A 21,031-nucleotide genomic window follows, 5' to 3' on the forward strand; every position below is an offset into this window, starting at 1 on the left:
CTACTTTTGCTGAAATTCACAGGCTTAACAAAATGAGGAAAAAAATCAATAAAAATATCCCTCTTGATACTATCTTTTGATTGTAAGAAGCTTCTGTCCAAGTTTAGTAAAAATCCAGGATAGTTTATGAATCTAATAAATGTTTAAAAACTTTAACTGCAGACTGTATGTAATGTTAACTGGGAGAAAACTTAGTCCATTTATAAGTAAAATCTATACACAGGTACAAAATATTATCAAAATTTCCTTCTAAATACTACAGTGGAGATCAGTTCTAACCTCTCATTAGAACTGTCAGAATAATCTGTCATAGAACTGTTCTAACCTGTCCTAGAACAGTTCTAGCCAGAACAGTTCTACCTTAGAACTGTTCTAGGTAGAACTGTCAGGATCAGTTCTAGGTACTGGTAGAACTGACTAAATCAGTTCTAGGTAGAATTGTCAGGATCAGTTCTAGGGTAGAACTGTCTAAAACTGTTCTAGGTAGAACTGACCAAATCAGTTCTAACTGTAGAACTGTCAGCAGAACTGACCAAATCAGTCAGTTCTAAATGACGTCACTGCAGAAAGGGCACTTTAGAATTTAGAAGAAAAAATCAGTTCCAATTACTTTACTATATATAATAGCGGATTTTTCTATACTTTTACTGATCAAAATTTACATGTACAAATATCGAAGTGAATAGGAGGTTATCCAACTCATCGGAGAAATATTTTTATAAGATTGCAAATGAAACATCATTGTTTACGTTTCTTCGTTCCCCGTGTTTAACAGTCTCTTCATAAATATAACTCTGCATTTAATTCATGGAAATTTAATCTTAATTTACCTTGTTTGCCTTGGATTTACATTCATGACTTAGGATTCTGTTTTGACAAATGTTCAAACGAAAATTGTACAGTGGATGGATTATGGGATTAATGAAATCAGTGTTGTTAAACGTAAAAAAAACTATGTACATTTGCATTACATGTAGCTCGTTGCCAAACTTATCCATAACGATTATGAATAATATCTGGGAGTCCTGAAAGTCTGAAAAATATACTCGATCTGAACATAAATGAAATATTTGCCACTGGACGTTAGGCTACAAACAAAACCAACCATTGTCCTTCTTCAAATTATATATTAACAGTATAGTCAGTATACTATTCTTAAAAATCCAAGTCCAAGAAGAGAACTTCTCATACATGTACTTTTCATTTTAAAATAAAGTATATGAATCAGTCATGTGAGTGTTGCATTATGCCGTTAAATAGTTTTGTTTAAAAAAAACATCATGAACTACTGACTTAAAAGTCACTTTTGTGACGGTTCAATATTTAATAATTTAAGTTTGGATGTAACGGGTCTTCTGACGTTATTTTGTTATCAACACCCATAGACATAAGTTAGTCATGTGAACGTAACATCATCAACGTTTTTTTATGGTTTGCCAAGGTTTAAACATTTTGTTAAAATGAAATTTAGAATTAAATTATAAGAAATGACTGTAATATTTTTTCTGTCTATTATATTATACATGATATATATAACGTAAAAAATGTGGTGCACACTGTTAAAAAACCCTCTACGTGCATTTATCAGTGTGCACCAAATTTTTTATGTTTTTTCTTCATAGACAGAAAAAATATTACAGTCATTCCTTAAATAGTAATATTATCGATACAGAGAGGAAATAATGGCGCTCTGATGTGGATAAAATTTGGTGTCCTCTTTATCATACAATATCTGTCCTGACTTAGAAATATTATTGGTTAACAATGAAGCCATATATATTTACATGATAAAGAATATATAGATATAGGAAGATCATGAAGATGTGGTGTTAGTGCCAATGAGACAACTCTCCATCCAAATAACAATTTAAAAATAAGTAAACCATTATAGGTCAATGTACGCCCTTCAACACTGAGCCTTGACTCACACCGAACAACAAGCTATAAAAGGTCCCATATGTTCAGTTTTGGTTGATGCGGTTAAATAATTTTGTTATTAAAACGACTCAGTCTGATATATCGAAACTTCTGAAATTCAATATTTTGAATAAAAAGAGGACACGCTGTCATTTGAATTATACAATCCATCGTGATCCGTTGCTGTCTGCTCTATGGTTGGGTTGTTGTTGCCCAGACACATATTTTTGTTCCATGAGTCAGTCTGAGGTATGAAAACTAGCTGATGTTTGTTTCTGATGCGATATTTTGAATAAAAGTAGGAAATAATGGCACTCTCAATCAATGCGAATTTTTTTTTGTGGTTGTTGATTTCCAATATTGCAGTTATTTATAAACTACAGTCCCTCTTGACCTAAAATTATAACTGATGTACTGTCCAACTATATAGACTTGCATAAACAAAAAGAAAATATGGTCATTTTTGGTTGATGCGTTCAAACGAATTTATTACACAACTCAGTCTGAAGTATGAAAACTACTGATATTTGTTTACGATTCAATACTTTGAATAAAAAGAGGATATGCTGGCACTATAAATTCATGCAAACAAAATTTTGAAGTCATTGTTTTCCAATATTGCTGTAACTTGTATATTATAGTCCCTCTTGACCTAAAATTATAACTGAATTACTGTGCAGCTATAAACTAAGCAGATTTGTAGAAAGAAAGAGCAAATAAGGTCATTTTAGATTGGTGCGGTCAAAATATTTTATTACACGACTCAGTCTGAAGTATGAAAACTACTGATATTTGTTAACGATTCAATACTTTGAATAAAAAGAGGTCATGCTAGCACTTTAAAATCATGTGAACAAAATTTTGAGGTCATTGTTTTCCAATATTGCTGTAACTTGTATATTACAGTCCCTCTTGACCTAAATTTATAACTGAATTACTGTGCAGCTATATAGATTTGCAGGAAGAAAGAGCAAATAAGGTCAGTTTAGATTGATGCGGTCAAAAGATTTTTGTATAACAGGTCCGTCCGAGGTATGAAAACTACTTGTAAAAAGATATCACATTTGTTTACAATTCAATATTTTAAATAAAAAGAGGACATGCTAGTACTATAAATTGAGTGCAAATAAAATTTTGAAATCATTAATGTTTTCCAATATAATTGATATCCTTGCCTAAAGATAAACTGGATTCCTGCAATTTGCAGCTAAATGTATTTAGATTTATATGATGAAATCAAATATGATCAGTTTAAGTTAATAGTGGCTCAATGGCAGATCCAGAGCGGTGGGGGGACCCCCTTTTTTTTCAATGCATTTGAATGAGGCCATTTAGTTGGACCCCCCCCCCCCCCCCCCCTTTTAAAACTGCTGGATCCGTCCCTGGTGGTTTGGGCCAGAATAACATATTACACAAAGATTAAGGTCAGATATTTTTTTTATGTAAAATGAGCCATCCTGACTCCCCAAATGACAAATGTAAAACAATTGAAATAAAAATGCCCCCCCCCCCCTTTTCCCAATATTAACGGCTTAATCTATGTTCAAAAATGAAAGAAAAACAAATAATTTATGTAACACATCAACAAAAGAAAATCACTGAATAACAGGCTCCAGACTTGCATGGAACAGCCACATACATGCAGAATATGACGGGGTTAAACATGTTCTCTTGTCGACGAAAAATTTGAAATAAAACCGGCAAAATAGCAAAACTCTTTATAATATTAATCGCTATTTTGCCGAAGCCTTTATATTTAGACAAAGAGTTCTCAAAACTTAAAAATCAATTCTCTGAGCCGTAGAATTTATAAATCAATTCTAGCCGTAGAATTTATAAATCAATTCTAGCCGTAGAATTTGTAATCAGAACTGTTCTAGAAGTAGAACTGACTAAAACTGTTCTAGAGTAGAACTGTCAGGATCAGTTCTAGGTAGAACTGTCCAAATCAGTTCTATGGTAGAACTGTCAGGATCAGTTCTAGGTAGAACTGTCCAAATCAGTTCTAGGTAGAACTGACCAAATCAGTTATAGCTAGAACAGTTCTAACCTAGAACTGACTAAAAGGTGTCAGGCTGACAGTTCTACGTACTGTCCTAGAACAGTTCTCCTGACAGATTCTGACAGATTTAATGAGAGGTTAGAAGTGATCTCCACTGTAGCTTATGATCTTAAACAAGCTTCTGTCTAAGTTTAGTACAAATTAAAAGTAGCAAAAGAAAGTTTTTTTTTTTTTAATTTAACAACAGAGTGAACATGTTATTTCCTGGGAGAAAATCTAAGTCCATTTAAAAGTAAAATACGGAAAAAATGGATTTACAAAATTTCCTTATGCATATTATCTTTTGATCATAAACTAGCTTCTGTCTAAGTTTGGTACAAACCCAGGATAGTTTAAGAAAGTTATTAAAATTTTAAAAACTTGAACCACAGAGTGAATGTAATGTTTCCCCGCAGAAAAACTAATACGGAAAAAAATGGAATTTTATTTTTACAAAATTTACTTCTGGATACTATCTTAATATGATCATAAACAAGCTTCTGTCCATGTTTGGAAGTAATCCAGTATAGTTTAAAAAAGTTATTAAAATTTCAAAAACTTTAACCACAAATGAATATTTGTGGACGCTGCCGCCGACGACGACGACGGAATGAAGGATCGCTTAGTCTCGCTTTTTCGACAAAAGTCGAAGGCTCGACAAAAATGAAGATCTACAGTTGAATTTTTATTATAAACGTAATAAAATAATTTACTTATATTTTTTTTAATTTCTTTCATATTTATTTTGTTAAAAAAAAAACAGTATTCATACAGATGCAAAAATAACTTATTACCTGTTATAATAATAAAAAAAAACACTGGTCAATTAACAGTTGATTAAAAAATGTTTGTACAGTATAATCCCTTGTTTGCACAAGTTTTCCTCCTATTCCAACCTTAAATTTTACCTTTTCTTACCAGATTTATAAAAAGTGGGAATAGAGGGAATGAACCACTACGGTAACCTTAGTGCGAGATTTAATATACTGTGGCCTCATTATTAATCGTTTCATACCGATTTTCGTGGATTTCGTGGTTACAGCAGAACCATGAAATAAAATGTTCAACGAATACAAACTTTTATATAGGCTCATATATACAGACTCGGCAAAATCAGGAAATTAAGTAATCAACGAACATGCAAGATTTTTTTAATCCACGAAAATTGGTACCCACGAAAATAAATGAATCCACAGTAAATAGATATAGGAAGATGTGGTATGAGTGCCAAGGAGACAACTCTCCATTCAAATAAAAATTATTTATAAAAGTAAACTATTGTAGGTCAATGTACGGCCTTTATCACGAAGCCTTGGCTCACACCGAACAACAGGCTATAAAGGGCCCCAAAATTACTAGACTAAGTGTTAACCCATTCAAAGGGGAAAAACAACAGTACGGTATAATTTATCGGCCAATCAAGATAGCAGCCACTTTTTTCCAGCAGCCAATCTTGACGATATGTCTAAAAACCAAAAACCAGCACGAGACTCAAACGTTCCAACAATCGCTAGATCTTAGTTAAATATAATTTAATAGCGGAATTCGACAATTTTGCGGCTTGTACTGATTTTAAAAGCATTTCATTACGTTTTAAATATGTATGTGAAGTTAGCTGCCGGTTTGTTATTCAATATTCAATATCCAACCGGTTGCTAGCAGTCGATTCAATACTAAAATTTAGTTGAAAACTATTAAAAAGTATATTTTTCATAGTTAACAGGAGTGAAAAATTTCGCCTGCAAATAGTGTTATGACCCTTCAAGCTGTCGTAAATTATCGTTGTCCATAAACCCTTATATAAGATGCATATTTGTCTTTATGTAATGAAGATTTTTATCAATAAAACGACATCAAAGATTCATCAAAGATTTAATTTAATATATAATATATAAAACTAAAACTAAAGCCGGCCACTCAAAAACATTCAGAAATATAAATAGAAATATCTATGGAAAGCCAAAAATAGAATAAATATATAGTGAAAACCTACGAGAGACCGCTCTGATGACGGTTAGACCCCTGGTGTTCCAATATCCCAAATGCAACGATATATATAGACTCTGTAGTATATAAAACTGGCGTTTCATATGACGGTGTTTAGATCGCAAGAACCACAACTATGATACCTCCTTAAAGAAGATAATTATTTTTCGCGTTATCTACAAGTAAACTACGATTATACTACTTTAATATATAGAGACTATCTGTATTCTGTCAGGGACTTTCTATGTTAGTATAGAATGTCGGCCCTGACTCTGTCTACTGTTTTCTTTGAACTGATTACTTAAGGGGTCATACCACTTGCATATATATTAAAAGAAGTAAAACATGCTTAACTTCATCTAAAACTACCTCGACCAAAAACTTTAACCTGAAGCGGGACATACATGGACGGACGGACGGACAGACTAGCTTGAAAACATAATGCCCGTAAATGGGACATAAAAATTTATTGTTGAAAGGGAAAAAAGTGAGTTTGGCAAAAATGAAAGTAAGGTAGAGATTAAAAGTAGGCGAGCATTTTTCGGGGCGACGGGATCGTGTGTTTTTAAGCGCGGGATTTGGGGATTGATCCTTACTGGATCCGGGAATATATTTTTCGATTTCGTGATTTCGGGGTATGCTTTTCTCTTAATTCTGCATCTCTGGATTTCATGGTTTTAAGCGCGTGATTTCGGGATCAGGACCCCTCCGACAACTCCTCAAATTAGCCTAAGTCATTTATACATGATGCATATCCTACCATTGACATCTTAATAAGGCTCTCAAAAGAAAAGAAAAAAACACTGACGGATTGTCCTAGAAGCATATTTTATTAGACTAATAAAGGTCTATATATAAGCAGTTAGATTTATTTCATGTTTGAAACGGTGCAAATTGTTAATTTTATTTGACTTTTACCAAAAGCAGCATTGTAGCAAATGAGAAGGATAATTGTGGTCTGAGACCAGACACACGTATTAATCTGAATTTAACAGATAGGAAACGAATATCGGACTTTTGAACAAGGGAGAAGGCTGTTGATATCTTTTATGAAATTTCCCATACATACTATCTTTTACAAAAAAAATCATCCTACAACAGTCCACAAAGCTGTACTATACCCGCGATTTCGCGGGTGTGTTCTAGTGTATATTTGATTTTAAGATAATCTCGACAATGGATGTCTGAATTTAAGACAATCTCGACAATGGGTATCACATTTTAAGATAATCTCTACTAATAAATAACAAATTAAAGTGATTAAAGTTTTATTTTTCATTCGTCAATGTGTCAAATTATTTTTAATGTTAAAAATCTGCTATAACCGAGAGGTAAAAATGTATATAGATGACAACATAGAATTTTTAACAATACCCTTCCAGAGCAACTGATATCAGCACGGATTTTGGTTGGGTTCACGTTGCCTAGTCTTTAGGTAATGGTGTATAGTTTCTTTGTTGTGTTTTGTGTATTGGTGTCTGTTTCGATTTCATTTCGCAGCTTTTCCATTTTTGCATGCAGTGATATTGTCTGATTGTTTCCGACTTATGAGTTTGAATATGTGGTATCTTTTGAAGGACGCCAGTCTGAGTTGGTGGACTGTGTGGATTATCTGTGCGTAGATTACCACGGATGTGTTCCAATCGTTAAAACCACAACCCTTCCTCTTTTGTTCATCTAATAAGTCTTCTCACCGAATTGTACATAATACATGTAGTACATGTATACGCTCGACGATACAGATAGGTGCTTCATATGCAGTGACATCGGTTTACTGATTCAGAGCACTTACAAGATCGCCTCGGTTATTGGTGGGGTGTCGGAAAATACGCGAAGTACTAACATTACGTTATGGTAACGTTGTTACCATAACGCTATACTGTGTGACGTTATATTATATGCATTAGCTATCACAACGATTAAACGTATAGAAAACACAACGCATGATTTACTTAGATTATTCAACATTTAATGGTGCCGTAACCTTTGGATATATATGGATTCAAAGCTGAAGTCAGTTCGTGCTGGACACAAAGGAGCCGTCACGAAGCTACTTGTGAAATTCGACGAGTTAAAGTCAAAAACAGACACAGAAGTTGACGAAGTGAAAGCCCTTGATGATGCCGTCACGCAGAAACAGAAAACATTGATTGACCTGAATAACAGACTTTTGGAACAGACATCGGAGGAAAATCTGGAGCAGGAAATCACCGACTCAGATGAGTATATGTACGAACTTGATTGTAAAATTAGACAAATTCGGAAATTTATTAAGTCCTTTGAAACAAGTACTGTAATTTCGCATGATATTGTTGGTCCTTCAACGAGCAGACTTAACCCAGACGCATATAATTTCACACCCGAAGCTAGAGTTGATATGAACACATGTGCAATAGATTCTATCAACCAGCAGTATTCAATGCACGCCCCTGCAGTTCATACCCGTCCGTCAGAGAATGTCATGTTTCAAGTCCCGTCAGAACCGAGATCTTCAAAATCTAATTACCATAGGCTTCCAAAGTTAGACTCACCCTATTTTAATGGAGATATTCTCAAGTGGCAGACATTTTGGGATTGTTTCGAGTCATCCATACACTTCAACGACACATTAACTTCAATCCAAAAGTTTAATTATCTGAAAGCCCAGCTAGAGGGAAGCGCCGCGCAAACAGTAGAGGGATTCGCTTTGACAAATGGTAACTACGAAACCGCAGTCAACCTTCTCAGAGATCGGTTCGGACAACCTAGCAAACTGATACATGCTTACATGAAAGCACTCATGAATTTACCCGCACCGACAAATGATGCTTTTAGTTTAAGGTCTTACGGAGACAGATTAGAATCATACGTACGAGGATTAGAGTCACTTGGTCAAACATCAGAGATGTATGGTTCGCTTTTGGTACCTGTAGTTTTGGACAAGTTACCGATTGACGTAAGAAAATCTATTGCAAGAGAACACGGGAGAGATAATTTGATGTTGCAAAATCTACGAAAATCAATAACTAAAGAGATTGAAATACTTGAGGCAGGACAGGGAGTCATGGAACCGGACAGATTGCACACCACAGCATTTTTCACAGGTACAAAACCAAGATCACACAATAAAGGTAAATTAACTGACACACGGAAGAAGGTAAATACGCATACATGTATTTTTTGTTCAGGTCAGCACTATCCAACGGAGTGCTCTGAAGTAACAGACGCAAACGCTAGAAATCAAATAGTAAAACAGAAACAACTATGTTTTAACTGTTTAGGGTCACACCGGGTGGCCGCATGTAAGTCTACAAAACGGTGTAAAAATTGTAATGGAATGCATCATACAAGCATATGTAAAGGGAAAGAGGTCATTACAGATACGAAGCAGGAGCCGAAAATACAGCAGACAGCTATCAACGTGGTTGAAACATCAGACACAACTAGTGTATTGCATGCATCACAAGTAAGTCCCGACATTCTCCTAAAAACAGCAACTGCACCAGTTATATATAACGACGTAAAAACAGAATGTAACATCTTATTTGACGAAGGAGCGCAACGTTCCTTTATCACTCAGAAATTAGCCGATAAACTTGAAATTAAAACAACGGGGAAAGTCAGCATTCAACTGTCTGCGTTCGGAGATTTATCTCAGAAAGTTCGTAACTTGGAAACTGCAACAATACAATTACAGACCGACACGGGAGAACATGTGCGTATAAACACACTCATTGTGCCGGAAATTGCCGTCCCGATTCATAACAGTATTTCACATACTACAAAGAGCTTGCCACATTTGAGAGGACTTAAACTTGCAAATTCTGTACACAGTGGAGAGCGTTTTGAGATCGACCTACTAATAGGCGCGGATTATTACTGGGAAATTATTGAGGACAAAATCATAAGAGGAAAAGGACCCACCGCTGTACAGTCAAAGATAGGATATCTGTTATCAGGACCAACTATTGGAAATATCAGCCAGCATTCAAGATCTACAGTTCTTTTAAACGTCATTTCATCCCATCAATTGGAGGAGACAGAGATTGAAAAGTTTTGGACACTTGAGTCAATAGGAATCAATACATGTGAAAACAAGGAGAACACCAACTATTTACAGACATACCAGAACACAGCTATTGATTACGAGAATGGAAAATACACAGCAAAGTTGCCTTGGAAAGTTGACCACCCAGATTTGCCTTCAAATATGGCCATTGCTAAAGGTAGGACCGATAATATAATTAGACGTCTAAACCGGGAACCGCACTTGCTACAAAAATACAGTGAAATAATCAATGAACAAGAAAAGAGAGGATTTATAGAGAGGGTTCCAGATATGGAAGATGATAACAACAATCATATGATTCACTACATTCCTCACCATCCTGTTAAAAAAGATTCCGAGACTACCCCTATTCGTATAGTGTACGACTGTAGTTGTAAACCACAGCAAGATTTAGCAAGCTTAAATGATTGCTTAATGTCAACACCACCAAATCTAAATGACTTGACGAAAATATTAATGCGATTCAGAATCGGAAAATATGGTATCAGTACAGATATTGAAAAGGCATTTTTACAGATAGGACTTGACAAGAAGGATCGTGACGCTACACGTTTCTTTTGGCTAGCTGACCCCGACGACCCACGTAGCAATCTTACAACTTACAGGTTTAAATCGATATTGTTTGGCGCAACATGCTCACCATTTATTTTAAATGCCACTCTACTTAAGCACTTGGACGAAAATGAAAATAGTATAACACAAACGATGAAAAGGGACTTATATGTAGACAATATTCTGTCAAGCGTTGAGACTTATGACGAAGCCATTGCATATTTCAAGGATGCGAGAAATGTCATGTCAAAGGGAGGATTCAATTTGCGATCTTGGAGCTCAAACTGCAGTGATTTAACTGAAATTGCAAAAAACGAAAATTTAGCCGAAAAGAACATAACGGTAAAAATACTAGGAATGATATGGAACACTGAAAAAGATACAATTTCTTTTCATAAAGTTAATGTAACAGATATTAAGGAACCAAACATAACAAAACGTGAAATACTGAGTCAATCATCTCGAATCTACGATCCTATGGGATTACTTTCGCCAGTGTCCGTTAGGGCCAAAATCTTAATGCAAGACCTCTGGAAAGACAAACTTGAGTGGGATGAACCACTACCGTTAAACGTACAACAACAGTGGATGGAATTAGCTAGAGACTTAGAATTTTCAACAAACACAGAGTTACCGAGACAGATTTTAACTAAGAGTACAGATGAACCAAAACAGTTACATGTTTTCGTTGATGCCAGCCAGAAAGCCTACGGATCAGCTGTTTATGTTACAAATGGACAGCAGTCAACATTAGTATTTGCTAAGAGCCGTGTTGCACCTATAAAGACGTTGACATTACCACAATTAGAACTAATGGCCGCTGTGATAGGAGCTAGAATTGCAACACACGTAAAATCAGCTTTATCAATAAACAAAGTCACGTATTGGTCGGACAGTCAAATAGTTTTACACTGGTTAACAACGACTAAACATTTGAAAAAATTCCTTCACAACAGAATTACAGAAATTAAATCTTTAACACAGGATTCAGAGTGGAAATATTGTCCAACGAATGACAACCCTGCAGACCTATTGACAAGAGGAATCAGCGCTTCACAACTAGCAGATGCTAAACTGTGGTTTAATGGACCGGAATGGATCAATTGTTCAAAATCTTGGCCGCAGTGGACACCTAACACATGCATTCTTTTAACGAATATAGATCAAGAGGAGAACGTTACAAATACAATTGAAGGGAATAATACACATGGCATTCATTGCATACTGGATATTATGAGATACAGTACATTAACAAAGATACTACGTGTTAGTTCGTGGATTTACCGATTCATAGCGAATTGCCGCAAATCACGCTCACAGAGAATACAGAGCAAATTCATCACATGCGAGGAACTACAAGCTGCAACAGAAAAATGGATAATAAGTGCTCAGAGGATTTCATTTGATAAAGAAATCAGGACTTTGAAGTCGCAATCGAACACACCCAATACTTTAATTCGACAATTACGACTATATATAGACGAGAAAGAAATTATTCGTTGCCGCGGGAGAATTCATAATGCTCCAATTAGTGAAAATTCAAGATTTCCGTGTTTATTACCAAATAATTATCATTTCACTGAATTGCTTATATCGGAAGTTCATAAGAATTTAAAACATTCAGGAGTATTAGCCACAGTCACCGAGATTCGCCAAAATTATTGGATACCTAAAATACGTCAACAAGTGAAAAAAGTTCTTCGTAAATGCGTCACTTGTCGTAAAGTAACCGGAAAACCGTACAGTGCGCCAGATCCTCCACCTCTACCAAAGACAAGATTAATGGAAGCACCACCGTTTACCGTCACAGGTGTTGATTTTACTGGAGCGTTATATGTTAAAGACAATAACGGACAAGGGAGCAAAGTATTCATATGCTTATTTACATGTGCGTCAACGCGCGCAGTGCATTTAGAGGTCGTCACAGATCTTAAAGAAAGATCTTTTTTACAAGCGTTCAGAAGATTTACGAGCCGCAAGTCTTTGCCGAGAGTGATGATATCTGACAATGCGTCAACATACATGGCCGCATCCGAGACTTTAGAGAGACTAACCAAATCTGAAACCTTAAATGATGCGTTATCCGTCTGTGGAACGACTTGGAAATTCATAATAAAACGAGCTCCCTGGTATGGTGGTTGGTGGGAGCGCTTAATAGGACTAACAAAAATGTGCTTACGAAAAGTTCTTGGAAGATCGTACATTACATTGGAGGATTTACAAACAATAGTCACCGAAATTGAAGCCGTGTTGAACGATCGGCCTTTAACGTATGTGTCCACCGACATCGAGGATCAGGAACCTTTGACACCATCGCACCTGCTTTATGGGAGAAGGATTACAACTACACCGTATCCACGACAAGACATCGACGAAAATACAAGTTTCATAGAAAGAAGCGACATTTCTAAACGTGCTGAACTACAAAATTTCGTAATTGACCAATTTTGGTCACGATGGAAATCAGAATATCTTACGTCGCTACGTGAATACCACACCCGAACAGGAGATAACGACCAGACAATTAAAGTGGGAGATGTTGTTCAAATCCATGAAGACAAGTATCCAAGAAACAAATGGACAATTGGAGTCGTTGATTCTTTAATAACTGGAAATGATGGACTTACAAGAGCAGCCGAAGTGAGAACAAAATCCGGACGCTTTTCACGACCGATCGTCAAATTATATCCCTTAGAGATATGTGACAATATCCACCCAAAGGAAACACGTGAAACTCAACAACCGGGAACTGGTGACATACAGAGACGATTACCGTTTCGTGAGGCCGCCGTGTGTGCCAGGAGAAACGTCCACGAATGGACCAAGAAATAACTTTAATTGTGTTTATTTGAGGTTAAGGAAGTAAATTATTTTATTTGAGATGGACATTAATTTTAAATATTTATTTATCTATATTGTGAATTTACATTTTTTAATATTTTCATATAAAATTTTCACTTTTGTCGGCCCCCAGAATGTCGGAAAATACGCGAAGTACTAACATTACGTTATGGTAACGTTGTTACCATAACGCTATACTGTGTGACGTTATATTATATGCATTAGCTATCACAACGATTAAACGTATAGAAAACACAACGCATGATTTACTTAGATTATTCAACATGGGGTTCGTGATGCTCAGCCTTTCGTTTTGTCATGTATTGTGATTTGTATACTGTTGTTTTTCTTTCAGTCACACTTTATAAGCCATGGTGTCGTCAGATTTCCTTCTACTTATGATGTTCAATAAAACATTTGATATAACATTTATTACTATTTTCTACAGGAATACAGCAACATGTGACGTTTTATGTGACACTTTTATATATTTATGACATAGTGATACAATAAAACATCTAACTCGATATCAAAATAAGACATAAAATAAAAAAAAAAAATTTGGTACTACTGCTAATGAGACAACTGTACACCTGGAACTTATTGATGTTGTAGTTTGCAACTGCATGATTTTCCCTAAGTCCTTCAACAAAAAGCCAAATAACTAACTAACAGCAAGTTATAATAAAAGACCCCAACATGAGAAAAAAAATGAATGGAAAATCCAAACAAAAAAACTAACTAATCTATGTACAAACAATAAACGAAAAACATAATTATATGATATATACATCTACAAACGACAACCATCAGGGTTCATGGTTGGCGTGCGCCCACCAAAAATTGTAAATTATCGGTTGTTCTCACCTTAATAAAGAATATTTCGATAGTTTTACCTAAAAAATAATATTTGTGCACTCCTAATCTAAAATACTTTATCCGCCCCTGACCACTTACCTACAATAATCTGACTTGGAACAAATACACACATAATGTTACGGGACTAAACTTGTTTGCGGGCGCCCAAACCTCCCCTTACTTGGTGCAGTGATGTAACAGCACAAAATAAGAATTTATACAAATCAATCGAAAAAAGCTTCACTTATCGGATCAATTAAGAGAAGAAGAAAAAATCCCTTTTTGATTTCTGTTCATAAACGATAATGCATCATAGAAACACTAAAGAGACAAAAAAAATAAAAAAATCTTCAAAACAAAAAAAAATATCTTCAGAAATGATAGTCTTTTACAGCATACTATCTAGTTGTAATGATTGGTTACATTGATATGAGATCTCTGATATAAAATGTAAGCTGAAAGGCTGACGAAGAACAGTAACATTTAAGTTATTATCGACCGGCTTTCGTAGAATTGCGTTTTCCATGAAACTGAAATAATAATAAAAAAAGCAATTAGTTTTTATTTATCTCTAATAAAATAATATGAAAAGATATAAAGTAAGTTACAACTTGTTTCGAATTCTATGCTGTTTTATAACAAAAAATCCGCAATACATAACTTGACAGACTCGACGAAATCATAATTGTAAATATCACTTTAAAAATTATTTCAGGCTTATAATATTATATCAAATTAGTATAAAAAAAACCATGTCATGTCATAAATAATAACTAGTCTCAAGCTGGCAGCCACTTTAAGCAGCCACTTTTTAGATTTTCGGAACGTTTGAGTCTCATGCAGTTTTTTGGCCTTTTATACAAATCATCAAAATTGCCTGCTGGGAAAAAGTGGCTGCTATCTTGATTGGCTGCTAAAAGTGGCTGCAAGCTTAATCCGAATAATCCAGTCGTCATATTACGCTCCATATCGATCACTACATTCGGAAACAGTAAGGGCTTGAATTATTCAAGTTACTGCCAGCTTGAGTCTGGTAAAATAAAATAGTTAGTTTTTACCATGGCATTTCAGGTCGATTTCGCCTCTATTTTTCAACCTATGTAGCATATTTGGATTTCGTTTTAAATCATGAGTATAGTTGTTCCTAAATATTTAATTTAAATCGTATTACTTTGATTTTCATACGATTTCTGCAAATGTTCTTTTTATTCTTTATCATCTCAAATTATTTTTTCTGAAGAATACAAGTTTACACCTTTTATACATTCATTATCTGTACGTATATACCAGCATAGTGTATGATAACCTAGTACTTATAAATTGATATTTATAAACTCACCTCGAGATTAACTTGATCGGTAGCTATTATATCTCTGCTGTCCTTCCGGCGTAAGCGAGAGCCAGCCTCTGTAAAATACAGAGAAAAGCATATTTTTTTGAGTGAGTTTTTGTAATGCTATTAATGTAACAGTTCGACATTTTCTTTACAACACTTATATTTTGTGTAAATCAAAATTGAGTTTTTTAGTATTTGTTCCTTTCTGTGTCGTATTGGTCTATTGTGGAGAGTTGTGTTATTGGCATTCATACCACATCTTCTTTTTTATATTTGTTAAATAGTGTACTATAGTGTAAAAGAGAGGCGATCGATACCAGATCGAAAACAAACTGACAACACCACGGCAAAAGACAAACTGACAAATACTAGTAATACTACACAGTACACAACAGACAGAGGCTAAGCAAAACGTATCCCATCAAAAACTGGAAGTGACGTTAGGTGCTCCCGAAGGGTAAGCAGATCCTGCTCCACTTGTGGCAACCGTAGTGGTGCTCATGTAATTGCAAATCCAGTAAATAGTTTAATTCGGTAGGTTGTATTGGTGAAAAGAGCACGGGATTGAAGATACGACATAAGGAACATATGCGATATCATTATGTGAACGGTCGATTAACTTGTGATGGCGCCCGTGAAATTTACGATGCTTACTCGGACCTGGTCAAAATAATATACTGTAAAGAAGTGCATAATTAACCTAAAATAGTTCCTACGCATAGATGTAAATATCAAACTGGGTAAACTATATTTTGGTAATTTAGGAATCAAATTAAAGGTGAAGGACTGGTGATCCTTGCAGAACTCAGTTTAACTGATAATTTTGCATGACATAAACATGTATGAATTCTTTTTAAATTGATGACTTATATTGCCTGTTTCTCAGATATGGAATACATGTACTTTGTTTGATGCATCCATAGTTCCGATAACCAGTGCGATCTTACATTGTATGTGTAAGTAACAGTATAAAGGTCCCGTCCCGTTTCCTCCCCATAAATGTTTGAAAGTGAAAATTGTCTATATTTGCTTGAATTTTTAGTCCGTTGTGTTGCATGTCAGTAATATATGCGGACACATTTTTGCCTGCTTGATCCCAATGATTGTCACATTAACCTATTATGTGTTTGGGGGTTGCTAACGTAATTGGTCTATATAACGAGAATACAAAAAACAGAATTACAAAAATATCTAATTCCAAGGCAAATTTAAAAAAAAGATATCTTTTTTTATCTTTCTAAATTGGCAAATTCAAATCAACGGAACAAGTGCCATATTCCCAAATCGGTATAGGCACTTTTCAACGAAATGTTTAGTTAAACGGGGTTTTATAGAGAGCTGACACCTCCCACTTGATGGTAGTTGTTTATAGTTCAATTATATAAACAACCTTAATTAACAGACTTCAATCGATATACAACTACATGTATTCACTCATCAATTGTGCAACTCACATTGTAACGTGTCTGAGGTCCGTACCCGAGTTGATTCTCGAGATCTGATACTTGTATATATATATTCTTCTTATTTATAATCCCTGTCTAACTCTCTATCTCATTAAGATACTTCAGCTCAATTTATTTTCAGCCCAACTGGCTTACTGACTCTATATGTCTCAATTATATAGCAACTGACTCAATATATATATCACTGACTCAATTATATAGCAAGATCTACTTGCCCACTAGCTCTTAGCTCAACAGACTCACTAGCGCTGTAGCTCTATATAAAATAGATAGCTCAACCGGCTCGCAAAAGTGTTGCTCTTTCCGCTATATATTAACCAACGAAACTCTCTAGCTCTTTCGTTTCTCTCGATACAGCTCACTTACAGCTTAAGATAATTCTTCTACTAAGTTTCAGTTATTGAACAGACTTGAGCAGTGAATCCACTGTTTGGAACAATAGCAGGTATTTATCCTATCACTTAAACGTGTGATCTGATCGTAATACCGACCCTGACTGACTGCTGACGGCTGTTTATATACCCCTGGATGATTGGGATATTCCACTTTTCGACAATACCATTATCCAATATTTCCTAGTAACGAGGGTGTATCAACCCTGGATGAGTCTACTTTTATTGGACTGTGCCATGTTGAGCAGATCATAGTTAACAAGGGATGTCAAGTAATGAAACGATAATATCTTATCTCAAGAAAGATATTACGGTACCCAATGACCATAAAAATACCATTTATATTGTTATCACATCTCACGCTGAAGATTCTTCATACAAGTTAACTCATTTGCCAGTTTATAAAATAGTCCGCGATATGCATAACTACTTGAATTGGAAAGTAGAATGTATTCCGAAATAATGCAAGTTATCAAATAATTACCTCAGTGTAACTTTAATAAAATGTAACTTATTAATATGATGAGGTTTAATGTAAGTATTAAGACAGATAAAGAAATTGTAACTGTACCTTTTAATTCCAATATTTCGTTGTTTAGGGTTCAAATAAGAAAGGAGACAGTAACTTCTGACTTCGCCCTTTTTAATGCATAGTCGTCCCATAGCCTTTCGTCACAACATGCTCAATATCGCTTACAAATACGGCAAGTAAAGTACAATAACTTTTCGGATTTCATAAACGTCAAAGGAGTAGGTCCAATAAGACCCCCTTTTGGCCCCAAACTATAGCAATTTTACAAAATTGTTAACATGTAAACTTTTAGTTATAGGCTGATTTTGACAATACAATGCACATATATATCGGGCACTTGCACAATTAAGTCATGCTAAATTATTGAAATCTTTACAACTCTAGCCTTTTAGTTAAATTTTAGACGATTTTCGTGTAAAAAGAAAGTGGCCGCATTCGTGTTCATCCTTAATAGTGAAATGTAAGTTGTATTTGATGATAATACATAACAGATATAAAGGTTGAGGATGAACACGGATGCGGCCACTTTCATTTTTGACAAAACACATTTAAAAAATGACATTTTTCGGCATATTTGGTAGATGTTTCATGTTTCAGCTTGAATCGGGCGTTTTTAATGACTATATCAGTTAAAATCTTTCACAGAAAATAATTTTATCAAATGAAATAGACACTTAAATGTTTTAAAAGTGGTAAACATCTCTTGCATCTGATGTACCTGAAATTTGAGGCCAAAATCGGCCCTTACCGGACCTACTCCTTTTAACGTGACTTCATATTAGTTAAAAATGAAGCGCCTGCGAGTTGACCTTTTTTCGATATATTTCGGTCACTTTAATATTCAATTTCAAACGCTAGGTATAAATGATTCAATGTCAAGTTTATGGATTTGTATTCTCGTACTAAATTTTGATTAATACTCGAGACCTCTGACATAAGTTTCTGATTTTTCATAGTAGTTACAGAGTCTAGTTTGTCCATATCTTTCCAGAAGCAATGACATTGTTTTGTCATTTTAAGTTGTGTAAGTTACGTAAATTCTGATTTTAGTACATCTTCATGCCTTATATATCATGAACTGTAGTACGCCGCTAGATTAAAACTGACGTGGAAAGGTAACACATGCCCACCGAAGGCTCTTTTTTTGAGAGCCCAGGTGGTCGTGTGTTCTAGCGGGACGACTGCAGTGCAGGCGATTTGGTGTCACGATATCATAGTAGCATGGGTTCGAATCCCGGCGAGGGAAGAACCAAAAATTTGCGAAAGCAAATTTACAGATCTAACATTGTTGGGTTGATGTTTAGACGAGTTGTATATATATATTTATAAATATATATACAACTCGTCTAAATTGAAAACTACGTTCAAACCTATGATTGCGTTGGATAAAAACCGCAATTTTTATACGTGTGCATGTCAAACAAATTTCGTTGTAGAAGGGTCTAAAAACAGCACAAACAACATTTTCCAAAAGACCAAAAAAGTGAAAAAGTATATTTAAACAAAACGCATTTGACTAACAGGTCGAACAACTGATGTTCTTTAACCCTGCTGACTGCCATTGACGATTGCCAAATAAAATTGATCACAAGATGTAACAAAATGGATCTGAATATAAATTTAATACGTCACAGAAAAAAATTTTGGTTAACTTGTGGCTACGATGTTGTGCCACAAACATTTGGTGTCAATATTTCTTTAGTACACCAGATCTAGATTTCGACAATATATGTCTTTTCAGTGATGTTAGGGATCGAAACGGTATTTGGAAGGCCATATAATTTACTCTCAATTTAAGATTGACTCTTGAATTTTAAGAGACAATATAGGATGAACGGATCATATAAACCGGAGGGAAAATATGATACATGCCCAAACAAAAAATATATATAAACGAGTCTAAATTGAAAACTACGTTCAAACCTATGATTGCGTTGGATAAAAACCGCAATTTTTATACGTGTGCATGTCAAACAAATTTCGTTGTAGAAGGGTCTAAAAACAGCACAAACAACATTTTCCAAAAGACCAAAAAAGTGAAAAAGTATATTTAAACAAAACGCATTTGACTAACAGGTCGAACAACTGATGTTCTTTAACCCTGCTGACTGCCATTGACGATTGCCAAATAAAATTGATCACAAGATGTAACAAAATGGATCTGAATATAAATTAAATACGTCACAGAAAAAAATTTTGGTTAACATGTGGCTACGATGTTGTGCCACAAACATTCGGTGTCAATATTTCTTTAGTACACCAGATCTAGATTTCGACAATATATGTCTTTTCAGTGATGTTAGGGATCGAAACGGTATTTGGAAGGCCATATAATTTACTCTCAATTTAAGATTGACTCTTGAATTTTAAGAGACAATATAGGATGAACGGATCATATAAACCGAAGGGAAAATATGATACATGCCCAAACAAAAAATATATATAAACGAGTCTAAATTGAAAACTACGTTCAAACCTATGATTGCGTTGGATAAAAACCGCAATTTTTATACGTGTGCATGTCAAACAAATTTCGTTGTAGAAGGGTCTAAAAACAGCACAAACAACATTTTCCAAAAGACCAAAAAAGTGAAAAAGTATATTTAAACAAAACGCATTTGACTAACAGGTCGAACAACTGATGTTCTTTAACCCTGCTGACTGCCATTGACGATTGCCAAATAAAATTGATCACAAGATGTAACAAAATGGATCTGAATATAAATTTAATACGTCACAGAAAAAAATTTTGGTTAACTTGTGGCTACGATGTTGTGCCACAAACATTCGGTGTCAATATTTCTTTAGTACACCAGATCTAGATTTCGACAATATATGTCTCTTCAGTGATGTTAGGGATCGAAACGGTATTTGGAAGGCCATATAATTTACTCTCAATTTAAGATTGACTCTTGAATTTTAAGAGACAATATAGGATGAACGGATCATATAAACCGGAGGGAAAATATGATACATGCCCAAACAAAAAATATATATAAACGAGTCTAAATTGAAAACTATAAATATATATATATACATATGCGAAAGCAAATTTACAGATC

At 34.8% G+C, this 21,031-nt stretch overlaps 2 protein-coding genes across 2 annotated transcripts in view; one reads left to right on the forward strand and one right to left on the reverse strand.

Moving 5' to 3' along the window:
- Nucleotides 1–7,940: 7,940 nt before the first annotated feature.
- Nucleotides 7,941–13,376, forward strand: LOC134690071 (uncharacterized). Its single transcript, XM_063550046.1, has one exon. It carries the CDS (start codon nucleotides 7,941–7,943, stop codon nucleotides 13,374–13,376), a length of 5,436 nt encoding a protein of 1,811 aa, XP_063406116.1.
- A 1,358-nt stretch (nucleotides 13,377–14,734) lies between these two features.
- The window catches only part of LOC134690072 (hemicentin-1-like), a 52,995-nt gene continuing 46,698 nt past the window's right edge, over nucleotides 14,735–21,031 (reverse strand). Inside the window, exons 19-20 of the mRNA XM_063550047.1 lie at nucleotides 15,583–15,650; nucleotides 14,735–14,773 (exon numbers count right to left, since the gene is read on the reverse strand). Of these exons, the coding sequence (XP_063406117.1) occupies nucleotides 14,735–14,773; nucleotides 15,583–15,650 (107 nt within the window). The remainder of the gene's footprint in view (nucleotides 14,774–15,582; nucleotides 15,651–21,031) is intronic.

The sequence above is a fragment of the Mytilus trossulus genome, chromosome 11 (genome assembly GCF_036588685.1).
Source record: "Mytilus trossulus isolate FHL-02 chromosome 11, PNRI_Mtr1.1.1.hap1, whole genome shotgun sequence".
In the NCBI taxonomy this organism is placed as follows: domain Eukaryota; kingdom Metazoa; phylum Mollusca; class Bivalvia; order Mytilida; family Mytilidae; genus Mytilus; species Mytilus trossulus.